General features: G+C 33.0%; 1 protein-coding gene across 12 annotated transcripts in view; it reads left to right on the forward strand.

Annotated features, from left to right (window-relative positions):
- CASD1 (CAS1 domain containing 1) overlaps window positions 1-19,492 on the forward strand; it is a 68,311-nt gene that overhangs the window by 13,480 nt on the left and 35,339 nt on the right. For 11 of the 12 annotated variants that reach the window (XR_002078346.2, XR_002078343.2, XR_002078344.2 and 8 more), the window contains exons 4-10: window positions 4,130-4,174; window positions 5,664-5,726; window positions 10,035-10,079; window positions 10,511-10,634; window positions 12,009-12,223; window positions 13,815-14,237; window positions 15,274-15,363. Coding sequence is in view for 7 of the 12 variants with exons in the window: in XM_019443342.2 (XP_019298887.1) it covers window positions 4,130-4,174; window positions 5,664-5,726; window positions 10,035-10,079; window positions 10,511-10,634; window positions 12,009-12,223; window positions 13,815-14,237; window positions 15,274-15,363 (1,005 nt within the window). In the remaining 5 variants the exon portion in view is untranslated. Of the gene's footprint in view, window positions 1-4,129; window positions 4,175-4,723; window positions 4,743-5,663; window positions 5,727-10,034; window positions 10,080-10,510; window positions 10,635-12,008; window positions 12,224-13,814; window positions 14,238-15,273; window positions 15,364-19,492 lie in introns of those variants that run through there. The other variant, XM_053897826.1, reaches the window with a different exon arrangement.

Here is a 19,492-nt window from a genome sequence, read left to right on the forward strand (position 1 = left end):
CTCAATACTTAAAGAAGACACTAAAAAATAAAAGAATATATTTTTTCAAAGTATATGTGGAACCTTTTTTGACAACGTGTTGGGCCATTAAGCAGGCCTTGACAATATCAGAGAATTGGTATCGTTCTGTCTCTATGAGATTAGTTCCTTTATATTCTAACTTAACCTGATAAAAATTCTAGATGCCTACAGTAAATATCCCTAATAGTGAAATGTTAGACACATTTATGTTAAACTCAATAAGAAGAAAAGGCTGCCCATTATTGCTGCTTCTGTTCAGCATTATATTAGAGGCCCTTAGCCAAGGAAAGGTAAAGATGTAAAGATTAGAAAGAGATAGACTCAGAATTTCATATGATACAATTATATACAAAGAAAACTCTGAAGAATCTATAGAAAATTACTAGATGTAATAAAAATTTCAACAAGATAGTTGATATTAAGATAAACATACAAAAATTAATTGTAACTCAATAAAGCTGTTAAAAGTGAATTGCATACTGCACTCCAGGAATATAGAGTTCAAAATACTTAAAATATACTGTATACAAAAGTAACAAAAACCATGTAGTACATAGGAACAAGCCTCGCAAACGTGGATGATTTCTGTGTACAGAAAAAAAATTTTATGTAAACAAAATTTAAAATGATATAATTAAATGGAAAATATATACTATATTTTGGAATGAGAAGAATCAATATTGTAAATATGTCAGTTATTCCTAAATTGATCTGTAGGTTCAATGTAATTCAAATAAAATCCTAACAGGATTTGTTGTGGGACTTTACCAGTTGATCCTAAATTTTATGTGGAAGGGCAGTGGACCAAGAATAACAACAACAGATCTGAAGAGCAAGGTGGAAAAGACTTATCTTCCAGTATCAGGACTGATTTTAACTGTGTTGTAATAAAGACAATGTGGTGTTGGTAGAGCTAAATCAAGAAACCAATCGAACAGGATATAGAACTTTAAAACTTTAAAATGCATGCATATACAAAGACTTAATAAATAACAGAGATGCCATTAAAGATCCCTGGAGAAAAGAAGGTCTATCTAATTAATGATCTGAGGCATCATTATGGTTATGGTTATACATATAGAAAAAAGTGAAATTGGAAGCCCTACCTCACACCATCAAGTAAAATCATTTCTAGATGAATTTAGACTTAAATGTGGAAGCCAAAACTTTTAAACCTTTAGGGAAAAAAAATGCAGGGGAATATCTTCATTACTTCAAGTAAGGAAAAGTTTCTTACATAAGAAACAAAACATGCTAACCATAAAATAAAAGATGGATAAATTCACATGCCTTAAGATTATCTGTTCACCAAAAGATACCTGACAGAAAAAAGCTAAGCTACAAACTACAAGATATTTATAATATACATCTAAGAGATGTAAGGAATCACAAATTAATTTAAAAAAAAAAAGACAACCTAATAGAAAACAAAAGGGTAAAGGCATGGCCAGTCATTTCACAGAAAAGAAAACATAAATCCCAGCATGAATCTAAAAGATGTTTAACTTCATTGGTAATCAGGGAAATTCAAATTAAGACCATAGTGAAATACCATTTTATACCTACTTAAGTGACAGGAATTAAATTTGACAATGGCAAAAAAATATGAAATCTGACAAGATTTATTAAAGACTCTGTATCTGAAACTGTTGATGAAAATATAAATTATTAAAACGCTTCAGAAAATAACTTACATTATCATGTGAGGGTAAATATTTGTATGGCCTATGAACCTGTAGGGAAACTCTTACTCGTGTAAGAGATATGCACAACAGGGTAACTGTCAGTGCTGTTTATAATCTAGATTTTGTGTGTTTTATCAACCAGCCTAGACTCTACAAAAATAATAAATATAATATTTGATATATATAAATATGATAAGTTCATTGATGTATGAAAGTTTTAAAAGGCCAGGAGATGTTCTAGATTTAAAGAGTAAAGAGACATGATAAAGAGATATGATTTTAATTGAATTCTAGATTAAAATAGAAGAGCTATAGAGAGGGGTGCCTGGGTGGCTCAGGGTCAAGTATCCCGACTTCGGCTCAAATCATGATCTCACAGTTCATGAGTTTGAGCCCCATGTCAGTCTCTGGGCTGACAGCTCAAAGTCTGGAGCCTACTTTGGATTCTGTGTCTCCCTCTCTCTCTGCCTTCCCCTGCTCATGCTCTCTCTCTCTCTCTCTCTCTCTCTCTCAAAAATAAACATTTAAAAAAAATTTTTAAAAAAGAGCTATAGCGAGGAAAAAAGAAGAGAGTGGAAAATTTGAACATGGACTGTGTATTAGATTAATATTTTATCAATGTCAGATTTCTTAGGTGGGATTATAGTATTGAGGTTATGTGAAAGAATATCCATGTTCTTAGGAAATACATGCTGATGTTTTTAAGGGTGAAATGTTATGTCTGCACTTTACTTTTTTTTTTTTCCAATATATGAAATTTATTGTCAAATTGGTTTCCATACAACACCCAGTGCTCATCCTGCACTTTACTTTTATATGGTTCAGTAAAAGGAAAACAATGTATATGTCTATGCAGAGAGAGACAAGAAGCTGGTGGAGGAAATGTTAACAATTCATAAAGGGTATTTGGGGTGCTCATTATAATTTTGTCAATTTTGCTCTAAGTTTGACATTTTTCTTTTCTTTTTTTTAAGTTTGACATTTCTCAAAATTAAAAGTGGGAGAGAAAGCCAGTAACACTAAACAATATATCATTAAAGGATGCATATACATGTGACAAAACTATATAATAAAAAAGAAAGCAAAATACAAACAAAATTCAAAGTAGTGAAAGGTCCACATAGGTCATTCAGTGTGTTGGTAGTGCTCTGATTTCTGCGATGGACTCATGAGTGCTTATTTATTTTTACTGTGCTTTGTGACTTACATATGAGACATATTCTTTTGTGTATATCCAAGGAAAAGAAGAGAGAGGTTAAATTGAATTACCTGAGCTATGCAATAGCTATGGGATAGTAGAAGGAAAACACTTGTGTGATTTGGTCTGACCCAGTAATTCCGAGACTTATTTGACCAAGTAAACTCTTCATAGAACACACCTGAAAGTACAGTTGCTCTCAGAGTCCTTTTGGGAAATGATGCTTGAATTTTAAAAGTTAGCATGCTGATAAAAGTAAGCTTTATTTCACAGAGATATAAGTATAAATACTGTTTGTCTGGTTAAATTAATGAAGACATTTCAACCTTGGTTTTAGGAAGAATTACCTTTTTTATTTGACCACTTCTATCCCCCACCCCACCCTAGAGTTTTATGGAATGCTTGGTTACTAGAAGTTGTCTCCAAACTTTGATTTTTTTATTCAACTGGACCATTTATACAGTCTTTGAAACGAAACCCAAAATAACCTAGAGCCGTATATGTGCACTCCTGTTCAGACAAGACTGATACTAGTGTATTGTTGAGAAGAGACTAGATGTTGCTGCAGCAACAAACCACTCTACAATCTTAACAAAACAGAAGTTTATTTCTCACTTAGAGCTACATGTTGTGGGTGGGTTGGCAAGAGGTTTTACTCTATGCAGTCATTTGGAGATCCCTCCTTGTTGGAATTTATACCACCTTCCAGTTGTACCAGCCTCTGTAGTCTGACTACAGTCAGCCTCTGTAGTCTTAGCATCAGGTTAAACCAGAGACTAGAGAATTACCCTGAGAAATTCAGCTGGGAGTGACCCACGTCACATCTAGCCATGTTACGTTGGCCAGAACTAGTCATGTGGTTCTGTCTAACTGGTGGGGACTCAGGAAATGCAGAGGAGCTCTCCATCTCTGCCATAGATAATATTATATTAAGACTAAATTGGAATGTGGCAATCTTGGCAAAAAGATACAGGTTCACATAACTGCTTGTTTGGAGTTGAGGTTTTATCTTTAGACTCTATCTTAGATGTTAAAAATCATATATAAACAATTTAGTGTCACTTATTTTTTGGTATTCTATGCAAGTGTTTTTCCCTTCAGGTTGAATATAGATAATTGAGATGTAGTGCATAAATAAATCAGCAAAAGCAGCTAAAGGGAGAATTAATGACATAAAATTAATCTATACATTAATATTCCTTGTTTTCTCTCTTTTTAATGACAGCATGGAAACATTCCTTTTGAAGACAAGATTTCATCAGTTAAAGTGGTAGGTTAATGTAACAGTAAGCTAAATGTTATGTTGAAACTATATTCATTGGTTAATTTATTTGTAGATCAGCTAATGCTTTGTAGGTATTAAATATATTTCAGTGTATTTAGAGTAGATAAGAATGGTAAAATGATTGAATAAATGTTTGTATGCACAGTTCTGTGTAATGAAATGGAAAATTTGGTCTCTCAGATTATTTAATCCAGAAAATAATAATCTTGTATGTTAATTTGAAACCAGTTTGTGTTCAGGATTAATATCCATAAAAGAATATCTGTGACTTTTCTGAATTCCTAGTCACAGTGACTTCTCCTAAATACTGAGAATACAGTAGGGGTCAAGACAAAAATGTCCTAGACTTAATGGATTTTGAAAGTCATTACAGTTCACTACATGCTTTAAATGTGGAATAAGGATGGTGAAAAGGAAAAAGTGGGAGGCGCCTGGGTGGCTCAGTTGGTTGAGCTTCTGACTCTTGATTTTAACTCTTTTAGCTTTTGGATTTAACTCCCAGGGTTGTGCGATTGAGTCCCAAGTCTTACTCCGTGCCGAAGGTGGAGCCTGCGTAAGATTCTCTCTTCTTTGCCCCCTCCCCTACTCGCACTGTCTCTCCCTCTAAAAATAATTAAAAAAAAAAAAAAAAAAAAGGAAGAAGTGGGCATTAGGAATGTACAAAACAGTGAATTAAAAATAGTTTTCCTCTTTGAGAAAGAGATGTTTTAACTGAAGCTTCAAGGATAAGTAGGAGCGAGTCAGGCTCAGTGGAGAAGTTTTATGAGCATTGTAGGCAGAACAGTATGTGCAAAGTCCTAGAGAAAAAAGGAGCACATAGAGCATTCCAGGAGCTGAAGGAGAATCAACAGGGTACTTAAAGTGAGGGGAAAGTGGGAGGAGAAAAGGTAGAATGTCTTGGTAGAGGCCAGATCCTATACCTCCTTAGTAGTTTTAAGGACTTTGAAATTTATTCTGAGGACAATTGAAAGTCCTTGAATATTTAAGCAAGGATGTGTGGCAAGATCAGATTTAAATTTTAAAAGATGACTGTGGAGAGTAGTTTAGAGGAAAGTAGAAGTGGATACAAGAATTCCTGTGAGGCCCTTGGGAAACCGAGATGGGAGATGAAGATGTCACGGACAAGGTGTGTTTTACTTTAGGTACTCTTTTTTTTTTTTTTTTTTTTTTTTTTTAACGTGTATTCATTTTTGAGACAGAGGGAGACAGAGTGCAAGGAGGGGAGGAGCAGAGAGAGAGGGAGACACAGAATCCAAGGCAGGCTCCAGGCTCCGAGCAGTCAGCACAGAGCCCAACGTGGGACTCGAACTCACGAACTGTGAGATCATGACCTGAGCCGAAGTCGGATGCTTAACTGACTGAGCCACCCAGGCACCCCTTACTTTAGGTACTCTTGAAGAGATGGGTTCATGTTTCTTTTAGGCAGCACGAATAAGTTTCTTTGACTTTTTATTCATTATGTTTCTTTTTTTAGGATTTTCTATGGCATCCAGAAGTTAATGGTTCTATGAAACAGTGTATCAAAGTATGGACTGAGGTCTGTATTTGAACATCTAGGTCTCTGGTTTTAAGCAACCAAATTTTAAAAGCTCATGAGCACTCCTTGTGTTTCTCCCCCTTACTTGCCTGTCCTACTCTTCTGTCTGTGCCGACTTTCTTCATAGTGACTAATTGTGCTGGATGGATCCGGTCACTTTACTGAGAAGAGGGAGTTTTGATCTAGTACTTCTGCTGCCACCACTCTAACCCTACTGTGGTTATGCTGATGCCACATTTTCCAGACAGAATTTTCTGTTACTTCTGTTGCCCAGTTAACTCAAACCCAGGTCGTCTTCTTGCACAACATACATTCTCTTGAGCATGTTCCCACTTTTTCAAACTCATGCCCAGATTCTTCAGGAAACTTTGTTGTTGTTGTTAAATAGCCTGTTTTCTTCCCTTTTATCATTACATTTGTGGCCCAGAAGTCAAGTCTGGCATATTTTGGCTCATAATGTTTGGAGATAGATATAAGGGCAAGCATTCTATTCACTTTGAAAACCCCAAAGTCCTTTCTAGAATCTCCACAGTAGTCTCCATATAGCTCTTTGTCCTTTAATTAAACCTGTCTTCTTTCCTTAGAGGTATTTGCATTTGGGATGGATAAAACAGTATTCAATTTTGTTGACCTTGTTTTGCTTAATTACTTATACTGCACTGGTATTTTTCTTTGCTTCTTTTCACAGTACATGTTCAGCACTGCAACCACTTCATACACCAAATAAGCTTTTGTAGGATCCAGTGGGAACCTAGTCAACATTTCTAACATTTTTTTTTGACAAAATGTGTTTCAGTTTTCAAAAAACAAAATATGAAAACAAATTCTAGAATTCAACTTTCTGGTAACTTGCAGTCTCACATAATTATATTTTGTCTTTGTTGATTTGTTTATTCCAAAAGTGTAGAATAACGTTACATGTATATATTTCAAATGATTTAAACACATGTTTTATGTTTGTGCTGGACCTGAAAGTATATCATTAAAGTAGTAGAAATTCACAGTTAAAGAAACATCAATGCAGTATAATGTATAAGTCCTGTAAAATCATCGATAACTTTTTTTATTTACTAACCTGGAGTTACATTGCATATCCAGATTTTCAGTTCTTGTAATTTGCTAAAACTAGTTTTTAGAGCTTTAGATTCTATTGTAAGATTCCTTATGACTACTGGGGGATAGGAAGGATTCCACTTATTTAGGTAGATGGCTGTGTCATTACTTAAGATTGACTGATGGATTGATTTCATTTATTTAAAAAGTATGTATGTATGCATGTTTTTATGTATTTTTTTATTATTTTCGTAGTAAGCAGCTAGACCCTGGGAATACAACAATCCATATTATTATTATTATTTATGTGATATTGCTGGCTTTACATTCGGTGTTAGGAGTGTGGCTAGTAATTAATTAGCCTCAGTCTCAGCCTTCAAAGAATTTTCAGTATCTAGTGTATAGTGACTTTCTGATGAATAATAATATGGTAAGATGAAGAGTAAGTACAGAATTGAGCACAAAGAACTATGAAAGCACCATGGATAGAGGCACTTAGGATGGGGGTTGGTTAGATACAGGTGATGGTTTAAGAAAGCTTTACAGAGGAGGTAATATTTCCAGAAGAACTGTGGGGTTAGAAGGATACACTTATTAACTGAAAGAGCATTATTGTAGCCTACAGGCATAAAAGCAAAGTTGAATTTAGACAACTCTGCTGTGATTCAACAGATATTTATTAATCACCTGCCATTTTCTAGGTACTAGGCTAAAAAGTGCTGATACCCAGTTAACATGATAGAGTTCCTCTCCTCAAAGAGCTTCCAGATGAGTGGCAGATATAGTTAATTAAGAAAGTAATGTGACAAGTGCCAAAATAGGGGAAGAATAGGGTACAGCAAGATTACAGAGAATAGGCACTAACTATAAGTTTTCAAAACTAGTTTTCAGGTAAAGTGATTTTAAGGGTGAGGGCCTGTTATGAGAAAGGAGGGTTGTTTCATGCACAAGAAATAGCATATGCAAAGATACTGAAGATAGACTGTAGCCTATTCAGGGAATCACTAGTAGTTTTAGTATGGCTGGAGCTTAAATTCAAAGTGCTTTTTTTATTTGCATTTGGTTTTGGCTGTTATTTCCATGTGCCTCATTTGAGGAGAGGGCTAATAAGAGATAAGGTAAGCAGATATTATGAATAATATCTTAAGTTGTATTCGGTGTGGTATAAATTCATTTATCTATCTATCCATGTTTTGATTACTTCTAAATACTTCAGGGCATATTTCCTAAAAATAAGAATATTGAGTTTAATTTGTGTTGAGGGTAGTGGAGAACCACTGAAATGTTTAAACAGAATGGTGACATGTATTGAGGGAGTCATGGGAAATTAGGGTAAACTGTGAAGAAACCAACAATTTAGATTTAATTCTGTAGGTGAAGGCACTTATTAAGAAGTCTGAGCTACTCAGATGGAATTGGAGAATCTGGGTATTGTGTGAGGTGATAGTTGAAGTTACTTGAATGGAAGACATTGAATAGGCACAGAGTTTAGAGATTAAAGAAGAGGACTTGGTAATGCAACTATCAAAAACATTTTGAGAAGGGGCAGTAAAGGAGGTAAGAGGAAAAGCAGGAGAAGAATAACTGTATCATGACACACAAGGGGAGGAAAGAGTTTTAAAAAGTGGACAGTCAGAAGTGTCACTTTAGGAACTAGACAGGGTAGAATGAAGCTAACAGAACGTAGAAATCCAGAATTCATGAATGGGATCAGTCTTATTGCATGGTGAAGCCCCAAATCAAAATGTGATCAATTGAGGCATAAATGAGAGATAAGGAAATTCACATAGGGAGGGCAAAATGCTCTTCCAAGTAATCTGTTGGTTAACAGTACAAGGAGGAAGGATTTGAGAATGAGGCAAGGTTGAAGGAACATTTTTTTAGTCTAAAGATGATACATCATTTTGTAGATGGGGGAAGAAAGGAGGCTAGAGAAGGAAAATGAAATTGATGAGAATTGGAGATTGATCATTCATGGATATATCCCTGGACAGAAAAAGGGGGCCTATAGAGACACAGAGTAAGGATTAGCCATTAAGAGGATTAGCCATTGACTCTGTTGTTCAAGGAAGATAGGCTGGGAGAAGTTGTAAGAATAGAGGAAGTCTAGAGCACACAAGCCAGATGAATTCCATTTTCTCCATGAAATTTGAGAATTTTATACCAAAAGTGAGAAGGGAGGCAAGAGGGACCTGTAGAAGAGAAATAAGATTTGGGGTTAATGACTGTGACAAATCAGAAAGGGAGCCACCTAGAGATGAGGAAGAAATTCCACTAAAATAGCAGTGTAAAATGAAACACACTAGACTGGAAATGAGAGTATCCATGAAGGAAATTACTGTTATTCTTTTTCTCTGCTTTCATAGTCTTCTACCTTGAGAGGTAATGAGACAATACCTGTCATTTTTACTTTTCTAGATGAGTCATATTTTTTTCTAATTAAATTTCTTGCTTATTTTTAATTGTTCCTTGCGCACATGATTATAATAGCAGGTCTTTTGATGTGAAAATTGCACTAAATTTAGGAGTCACAAGACTTAAGCTCTGGCTTTGTCCCTTACAGGCCTCAGCAATACCCTATAAACTTTTCTGAGTCTGTATCCTTAATTTGATATGATGTGTATAATATCTTCCTGCCTGTCTCATGGGTGGCAAGAATCTATATTCAAATGAGCTAATTTAAAAGAACTTAGTAAATTACTAAGTACTGTATAATTGGTAGTATTAGTAATAGTACAATTTGCATTTGATGAGGATTTCTACCAAATTTCTCCTTGTTTCTTTGCACATTGTGGTCTATGATAATTAGCCGTTATACATGTCAGATTTAGCTTTTCCAAAGATTACATTTCTTGCATTTTATTTAACATTTTTCTATGTACCCTCTAGTCTTCATTAATATTTTTTAATTGGCTGACATAATATACTAGAGCTTTACTCTAAACAGTTTACTCCAAATTCAGAATAATATTAGGCCATATTAAATTTCAGTGATATATTTTGGGCTTTTTTTTTAAGAACACCAAAAAATTAAACACACAAGCTTCATGCTATTCTGTATAACCACATAACCATGTAAGGTTTTAGGCATTGGATGTGCCATCTTGTTATAATGAGAATCCAGTAAGGAACTCAGAAAATTAAAATGGATTTAGAAGGAAGAACTTTAAATTTAAGGCAAAAAGTAAGTGATGTTACTTATATTAATTCCCATAACTAGATGGAACACTCTTATGAAGATTTTTCTTTCTTTAGGATTCTGTTGCAAAGCCCCATGTGATTATAGCAGGAGCTGCCACAGTAAGTTATTATGCATATTCTTACGTACGGATTTTTGTTTCATTCTTAAGGACACGCTGAGGAAAATTTAACTTATGTTAAATAGAATTCTTGATTGTACCTATATTTCGATTACTATTTCTATTATAATTAATGATGCTGATTTATTTTAATGAAACAATTTGAATAAATTTAGTAAACTTGGTGTTAAATGTCAATATTATTTTATTTATAAAATTACATTCTTCTTGAATGTCATACATTGAGTGTCTAATGTTATATCAGCTTTTTTTAATTGCCTTCATAGATTTCATGAAATAATTTGACGAAATTTTATTCTAATGTTGAATAAAAGTGGAGATTATCTTAAAATAATAACTTTTGTTACAATAGAGCAAGTTATAATTTTTCTGTGATAAATGCTGAATTAATGCTTATTTTTTATTTCTTAGTGGTCTATCAAGATTCACAATGGTAGCAATGAAGCTCTTTCCCAATATAAAATGAACATTACCTCCATAGCACCACTTTTAGAAAAACTGGCAAAGACTAGTGATGTTTATTGGGTCTTACAAGGTAAGGAATGAACAAATGAGTAATGAACAAATGTCATTATGTATATATTTTGAAGCATGGGTTTTTTATTGTCTCCTGTTTCAAGAAGTAGAATTACTCCTTTATGAGGATAAACCTTGAAATAAGGTTTGCAAAATTAGAATAAATTTGAGTTATTTGCTTTCCTTTTTTGAACTTAAGGAAGAGATAAACTAATAAATATAATAAGTGAAAATAAATAATAAATAAACAAAAATATCCTTCAAGGAGCCTCAGCATACAAAATGGCTGCAGCATATAACAAAAAGAATAAGTTCTCAAAGATAAATGAGATGTTTACCCCTGATTTTTATTTCTTACAAAGTATATTTATGGTGATTGGGAAATACAGAAAAAAATTATTAAGTCTGTTTCATAATATTAGAGTCATTGGAAGCAAATAAATTCTGGAATTGACAGAATGTATTTAAATTCATACCATCTAGTTTATACTTGGTAATGAAATTCTTTAAGAGAAAGTTGACATTAGATCAAGTCATTTCAGGAGTTTATTGAATGTCCATTATTTAATGTCTAGCACTATATGAAATTGCCTTGGATATTTTAGCAATTCAACTGGCTTGTCAGAAACTCTTACAATTATTTCCAAATTGAATGTCAAGTTAAACGGAACAGCAAGAGTAGTGATAATCTATTCTGCAATCTATATTATTTACAAACTAATTGTTAACCTTTCTTTTACTAAAATGAGAAAAAAATTATGGTAAGTGATAAGGGACTTTGATCCTCAATAATACTACCTTCCAATTGTATGAGCAAAGCAGTGGCAGGAAAAAAAAAGATTGACTGTTACTCTTAATTCGGCAGTCTTCCCCAATCCAGTTTTATTTATTTTTTTAAATGTTTGTTGATTTATTTTGAGAGAGAGAGAGCATGCGACCAGGGGAGGGGCAGAGAGAGAGGGAGAGAGAATCCTAAGCAGGCTACATGCTGTGAGTGCGGAACCTGACGTGGAGCCTGACACAGAGCTTGATCTCAGGGATCCATGAAATCATGACCTGAGCTGAAATAAAGAGCTGAACGTTCAGCCAATTGAGCCACCCAGGCACCCCATTTTTCGGTCTAGTTTTCAATTCCCATTGCCCAGTGGTACTCAGTATCCCCAAATTTTAAACTCCTAAGATATGCTAGAACATAAAAATATTTCCTGAAAGCTGTGTACTAAGATAAGAGAGGGATAAAAGTTCTTTAGATTTAAAAGAGATATCGATTGATTCAAAGTATCTGAACTTTCACAACAGAATATGAAGTACAATCAGTGAACCTGCATGATCACTAATTCTATCAGTAGGGATTTTTTAAATGTGTTTTTAAAAATATGTGTTTTGTGTACAGATCCTGTTTATGAAGATCTATTAAGTGAAAATAGGAAAATGATCACTAATGAGAAGATAGATGCCTACAATGAAGCTGCAGTCAGCATTTTGAATAGTAGCACCAGAAATTCTAAATCAAATGTTAAGATGTTCAGTGTTTCTAAATTAATTGCTCAAGAAACCATCACAGAGTCTTTGGATGGCTTACATCTTCCTGAATCAAGCAGAGAAACTGTAAGAATTCTTGTATCTATCAGGAGATAGAAACTACAATATCTTATTAGTTTTAGCTATAAGTCACTATAATATGGTAACAAACAACTTATTTTATTACAGTCTTAATTACTTGTAGTTATTCTATCTAAACATGCACGTAGAACTAATTTTGCTTTTATACATGTGAGAGTTTTAGTAAAAGAAGGAAAGAAGTTATGGGAGGGAGGAAATGAAACTTCATTTATTGAGTGCTCCTCATTCTTAATATACCTTGTCTCCTAAGCTTATAAGTTCTCACCACACTCCTGTTTAAAAACTACTGTATTATGTTCTCTTTGCCTTAAAAACCTTAAATGTGTAAGATCAAGCTTCTGTGAAGAGCACCTTTTTAAAACATGTAGCATAATTTTTATTCTCTTATCGTTATTTTACCCTAAGTTTTATATGGGCTGCATAGTAGTTACTGAACAAATCCAGACAGATGGAAATAGGTTAAATAAGAAAGAGAACTGCATGGTTATAAATTGTCACATACAGTACAGCAGATATTATTTAGCTATTGTTTTCTTATAAAGGAGTGATTCTTAATCTTCTTGAGAATCACATAACCCCTTTGAGTATTCTGTAAAAAGGAATGATTCTGTTCCAGTCTTGCAGAAATGCGTGTTTGTGTGTGTATATGCATATACACACTCATGGCTCTCCATATACTTTAAGGGGCTTTGTGGACCCCCTGGAACTGGTTAAGAACCTTGGGTTGGAGTTTGTAAGCTAGTATCTTCAAGATTTTCAGGTACAGAACTTCCTGAAGTTGCAGGGCTAAAAGTATGAGATTTTCTAAATAGTTGAGTATTTTGAACGTTTAGGCTTAAAAAATATAATCATCTTAGAGTTCCAAAATAGCCTAAACTATAAAATTTTTATAGAACTAGACTTGACTGAACTTTCAACTAGGCAGAATCTTGGCAGCTTATCTAGGAGATTTGTGCTATAATGAAACCATGTTGAAGATTCCACATTTTATTTAACGTTAGAAATCTTAAAACTTTATAATTCTAAGTGCTCATAAATGATAAACCAAATGAAAAGCACATTACAAATATTGTTAGCTAAGAATTAATGATTTTTCGGTGGCAGTAATTTTATATCTTTTTTTACATCTAAAGACTGGCACTCTGTCTTAAGTATCCTGCGAGTCTGCTAACTAAAATTCTTTGGGCTTTGACATCTGTCAGTATTTGTTTTACCAAAGGTCATGGCCCAATAGCCATGAAATCAGTGTTTTATTTTTTTAAGAATAGAATAGACAAATGTCAGAGTGCATTCTAGATAGTAAGGATAGATATTGTTTCCTGTGGATGTGTTCTGGGTCACATTATAAAATGAGTGTTTCATTATGGATCATAGTCCAAGAAGTTTGAAAACCCCTGAACTGGCTATTACAGATTAAGGAATACCATTATTTGCATGAGTGTTTGGGAAATGGTAGCAAAGAGTACAAAGGCATTTTAGTTTCGGTGCTGAAAAGTCAGTAATATTCACAAGAGAAAATCTAATGCAAGATACATTACTGACAAGATAATAACCAAATAACTTGATTTGTTCACAGAGTGCAATGATTCTTATGAACGTGTATTGCAATAAGATTTTGAAGCCTGTAGATGGTTCCTGTTGTCAACCTCGGCCTCCTCTTACCCTCATACAGAAGCTAGCTGCTTGTTTTTTTACTTTATCTATTATCGGATATTTAATTTTTTATATAATTCATCGTAACACTCATCGGAAGAATAAGCCATGTACTGATTTGGAAAGTGGAGAGGAAAAGAAAAATATTATCAATACCTCTGTGTCTCCATTAGAAATACTTTTACAGTCTTTCTGCAAACTTGGCCTGATAATGGCTTATTTCTATATGTGTGACCGTGCAAATCTATTTATGAAGGAAAACAAATTTTATACACATTCAACTTTCTTTATTCCAATTATCTACATCTTGGTTTTGGGAGTATTTTACAATGAAAATACTAAGGAGGTAAGAGTCATTTTCTTTTTAGCTCATGTTAACTCTTTCATCTCATTGTAAACTCTAGATTAAAGAAATAATAATCATGTACCATGCCAGAATATTCAAACACATATATAGAAGAGGACAAAAGGATATTGTGGTTGTACTTTGCCTGGTGGACTCTTAACAATTGCTTTTTTTTGAAACAGTTTGGAAGAAATTCAGAGTCACATAAAGATTGTTGAAAAAATTGGTGAATAAGGATCTGTGAAAAAGATGTCATGACTTAGTGTTATTTTGCCTGTTTGGGAATAGGGAAAGTGGAGGTGTTCCCAATTTTATAATGGTCTACAAACATGAGATACTATTATCTTATGTAAAGTTTTTAAAAAGTAACTAAAAAATATAATTAACAAATGCCTATATGCACAAACATTTTATATTTATATATCTATACAGACATGTATACACACAAATTAGAATTTATGTAATAATGTGGGCACTGCTTATAATAGTCTGAATTTCCTGTTTTCAAATTATTGTAATTGCTCAGAATATTAGCGTAACTTCTTTTTAAGGCATGATTTATTTGAATTAATAAACTCTCTTGTAAGAAGTAACTTTCATATGAGGATGACTAATCAGTTTTTTCATCTCCTTGGGAAAATAAACTATAATAATGGACCATTTTTTCACAGTAAAATATAAGAGAACTGTAAGATCTTTTCTAGCTGAAACTCCTAAGATTTTTCTAAAGAAAATTATACAATGCCATTTTTTAGACTAACAAACACATCTGTCAAACTTTAAATGTAATCTTAATATAAAACCATGAGTAGCAACTTAAATATATAAAATCTCCTTTAGTTTATATTAATTCTCCAATTCATATTATATTGAAATAGTTTCATTATATATCTTATCAAATAAAATGACAATCTTTAATTGTTTGTTTTTCTCCAAAGTTCTTTTAACAGAAGCATTAGCTTTATGTCCTATAAGAAAAATTTACTTAATAATACCTTCATAATGAATTGTAAAACAGACTGGTTCTTTTCCACAGACTAAAGTGTTAAATAGAGAACAAACTGATGAATGGAAAGGCTGGATGCAACTTGTGATTCTGATTTATCATATCTCTGGAGCAAGTACAGTAAGTATTTTGAATTTAAATTCAGAAAATATAGGAAACAGTGGCACTTTAATGTTTCTTTAAGGGCACCACCTCTTTTGTGTTTTATATTCTTGACCGTTTAGAGACCCATTTTATTTTCTACCCAACCTTTATGCCTTCCCATTCTTCTCCTACCACCTGACTCTTTGAGAATGTATAGTCTTCAGGCAATAATTTATTAGTAATACCTGGCCTTAATTTTAATGGAGTAGAAACAGCTGATAACCTAAGGGTATTAATTCATGCCACCCTGTTGGACAGCTAATTTAAACTTAGGAGGAAACAATGTAGATGACACTTAATTGCTAAAGATTTCAAATAGACAAGTTACTATCAAAAGAAATCAAATTAGATGACTATATTTATATTCTACCCTTACTTGTATTTTATATTGTTACACTTCTAGAGTTTAAAAACCTTAGAACTCTTTTCCTCCATTATTCAAAGAACTCAGGTACTAATGGACTACCATTGTACCATTGATGTGCTGTACCTGGACAAAGTCATTTTTTCCTTCTCCCTAGTTGTCTTAAAAGATAGGATTCTCATGGTCTCAGACACCCTGGATTTGACAGGAGTAAAAAAACAACAACAAAAACAAAAAAAAACGTATTCCGAGTTGTAACATTCCAGCTACGTTGCAATTAAAGCAGACTTTGGAGGGCGAACCTACATCTTATAACTACTTTTCACGCAAGTTTTATAGTGAAGGTACAAACTGATTTCTATAAAATATGCTTTAAAACAATTATGGAACTACTGAACTGTTTTTTATTGTTTTGTTTACACAAAGCACACATCTGTAAATAGTATTTGAATTGGTGATAAATTGAGATAAATTGAGATAAGAATTTTGTCCAGACAGAAGTATTTTGAAATTTCCAAAGTAGCAGTTAAGAAAACAAATAATACTGAGGTTTTCTTCAGATATCTCCAACAATTTGAAAATAATATTATTCTTCATTGAATCTTTTCGTTATTTTCAAAAATTGTCCATGATTTTATGGATGGTTTGTTTGAAGGGCAGAAGATAAAGAAATGAAGTATAATTTTTACTGAAATTGTATGGCTATGATGTGTATATTTGTGGCAGCAGTGAAATTCCTGTCACGCTGCAACTGAAGGGGACCTAGTGAGTTCAAGTTGGTACAGAAGATTGAAGACAGTAAAAGAAATCCGAGGCAAGGGGAGATGAGGATAGTAAGACTGTTTGTAAGCCCAGCTCAGAATTTGGAGGATAGATTTGTCAGATTCTCTAAAAAGTCAGTAGAGATGAATATAGAATCTTAGAAATACCCCTCACATATGAATAAGGATTAGATTAATTTGAGAAGGAAAAAAGTCTTTTGTTTTAAGAAAATGCCACTTAGAGACATAATTTATTGCTGACATATTAAAGGGTGATACTCCTATTTTAAAAAAATCAGATAGAAAGAATTAATGGCAGATTAAGTTCCTCAATTCAGTGATTCCAGAAAGAATTTGGATCATAAAAGGATGAAGGTAATTTGGCATTCTGTTATAATCATTTGCCAAGCTAGCATTCTAATTCTAATATATCTTAGACTACATCCCAATATATCCTAAATTACAGTTTTTAAAAATCTCTGTTCTGAAAGGACATACTTTTCATTAACAGACCATTTGTTATGATTAATTAACATATTCCTGTTCTTTTATATAATAGGATTTTGTGGTTAAAAATTACCTGTGTCTACATTAGCAAAGCATAATTAGCATGGGTTATAACATATTTTGGGACCTGATTCTTGGATATTTGAGGGATTACCCTCATTAAAAACCTTTTTTACCTGCCATGGTTATTTTAATTACATAATCTTAATGTTTTTTATTTTGAGTAAAATATGTTAAAATATGTCAAACTTTAGTTGTGCCATGTTTTTATACTAAAATAGAAACCATAAAAAAATACAGAGAATTCTTAAAATAATCCAGATGGTCTAGCAGATTGCAATTGTTGGTATAAACATTCTTTTAAAACATAATTTATAGGAAATAGGGATAAAACACTGTGAATTTAATATGGAGAGTACAGCGAGTTAGGTTTATACAGTAGATGATTTTGTGTTCCACAGTGGGTTTTTTTTTCCTTTGGGAGTTTGTAAGTAACTTTCATGAAAGGATCTGAATAAAAGATCTTGAGGGAAAATTTGTGGGACTAGAAAAAGAACAGAATCTGAAGCCAGCCTAGCTATTAATTGTAATGCAGTTAAAATTCCAAACATATTTTAATATTAAAATTTTGTTGTAGTACTTGACTCATGAAAGATAAAAAGAAAAATAATTTGGATTAAAGGAGACAGAAGAGAAACGACAACTAAGTGCACTGTATGATACTTGATCCAAGATTCCTAAAAAAAATTTGTTTTTAAACCATAGAGGATGTTACTGGCACAGTCAGGGATATTTGAATGTAAATTTTACAATAGATACTGTTATAGTAATACTAAATCTTGGGTTGTTAAAATGATATATGATTATGTGAGAAACTATTTTATCTTCTTAGAAGATACTTGCTAATATATTTAGGAACGATGTAGTCTGCAGCATTCTTTAAAATGGGTCAGCATGGTATATGGATATCCATTGTATTATTCTTACAACTTTTTTGTTGGCTTAAAATGCATTAAAATAAAAACTTGGGAGAAGTATTACATGAAATTTTCAATAATCCAACATTGGCAGGTACTTGGCAGATTGCTGTGATAGTGTTTAATTTAGTTTAAATGAATAGTGTTTACTTTTTAAATGTAATAACCAAGTCCGAAGTTTGTAGGCCCAGCCCCAGTCTTGAGGGGATTTCAAAGCATGTTTGTGGACAGTGATTAAAGTGATTGGGAATAGTTAGCCTAGGTTTGACAACTATTTTCAGGTACTTGTAGAACAATCAGATCTAAGAATCAGTGTATGCAAAAGGCTCTAAGGCTAGACTCTCCATTATGGAAGCCGCTAGACACATGTGGCTGTTGAGCACTTGAAATATAGCTAGTTGGAATTGAGATGTGCTGTGAATGTGAAATACATACCAGTTAAGTATGATTAATTGTGATAAATGCATACTAAGTTCAAAAATTTAGCCTAAAACATATAAAATATCTTATTACATCCTCATTACATGTTAGAATGAAAGTACTTTGTATATATTCAATTAAATACATTATATTTATTAAAATTAGTTTCACTTGATTCTTTGAGCTTTTTAAATATTCTGGTAGCCATATTAAAAGTGCACTATGTGACTTGCATTTTATTTCTATTGCATAGCATTGCCCTAGAAGACTGAAGTTGGTAGCTTTTACATAGAGTTAGATTTCAACTTTTCTTGAAAAGGAACTTTATGGTAGTAAATGGCCATCTGAAAATGAATGGATTGCCTTGGGAATTTGTACATATTCTGCTGTTCAAAGTGTTCAGATACTTGAAGGGAATATTTTAGAGTGCTTTCAAGAATGAGGTGACAGGCTTAGATAAATCCTGAGGTTATTTTAATAACGACATTTCCTACCTTCATCACTGTGATTCTAGTAGCTTACACCTTCATCGAAAATTTCTGATTTAACGATAAGACATTTAAAAAGAACTAATGATGAAGGGCAATAAATAAAAACCCTGTTTGATATATAGATGTCAGTGCTGTAAGAACTCTGAGGAAGGAAAAATGACTTTCATCTGAGAGTAAAGATAGGAAATTTTTGAACAGGGCTCTAAAGAAGAATAAGATTTGAATAAGCAAAATATGGTCACAAGAAGAATATTCCAGGGTAGAATAAACAGATAAACAAAGGAAAGGTGACAGGGAGGCACAAGAATCACTCTAGGAGACAGAGAACCCTAACAGTTTGGCTAGAGTAGAAGGGGTATTGAAGAGTTTATGACCTATTATAAATTCAGGGCTTTTTGTCTTCTCAGAAAAGAAAAAGATGTGCTCAAGGGTGCATTCAAGGATATATACAAAAGATGCATACATTGAAGGACTCATAAAATCTATTTAAGATGTCTACTTATTTTATTTTTTCCTACAAGGTATCACTTGGAAAACATACATTAACCTGAAGTGGCCATAAGTTTGTCAATGCTGGATAATCAC

This window comes from Panthera pardus, unplaced genomic scaffold (genome assembly GCF_024362965.1).
Source record: "Panthera pardus isolate Hobbes unplaced genomic scaffold, ASM2436296v1 HiC_scaffold_8, whole genome shotgun sequence".
In the NCBI taxonomy this organism is placed as follows: domain Eukaryota; kingdom Metazoa; phylum Chordata; class Mammalia; order Carnivora; family Felidae; genus Panthera; species Panthera pardus.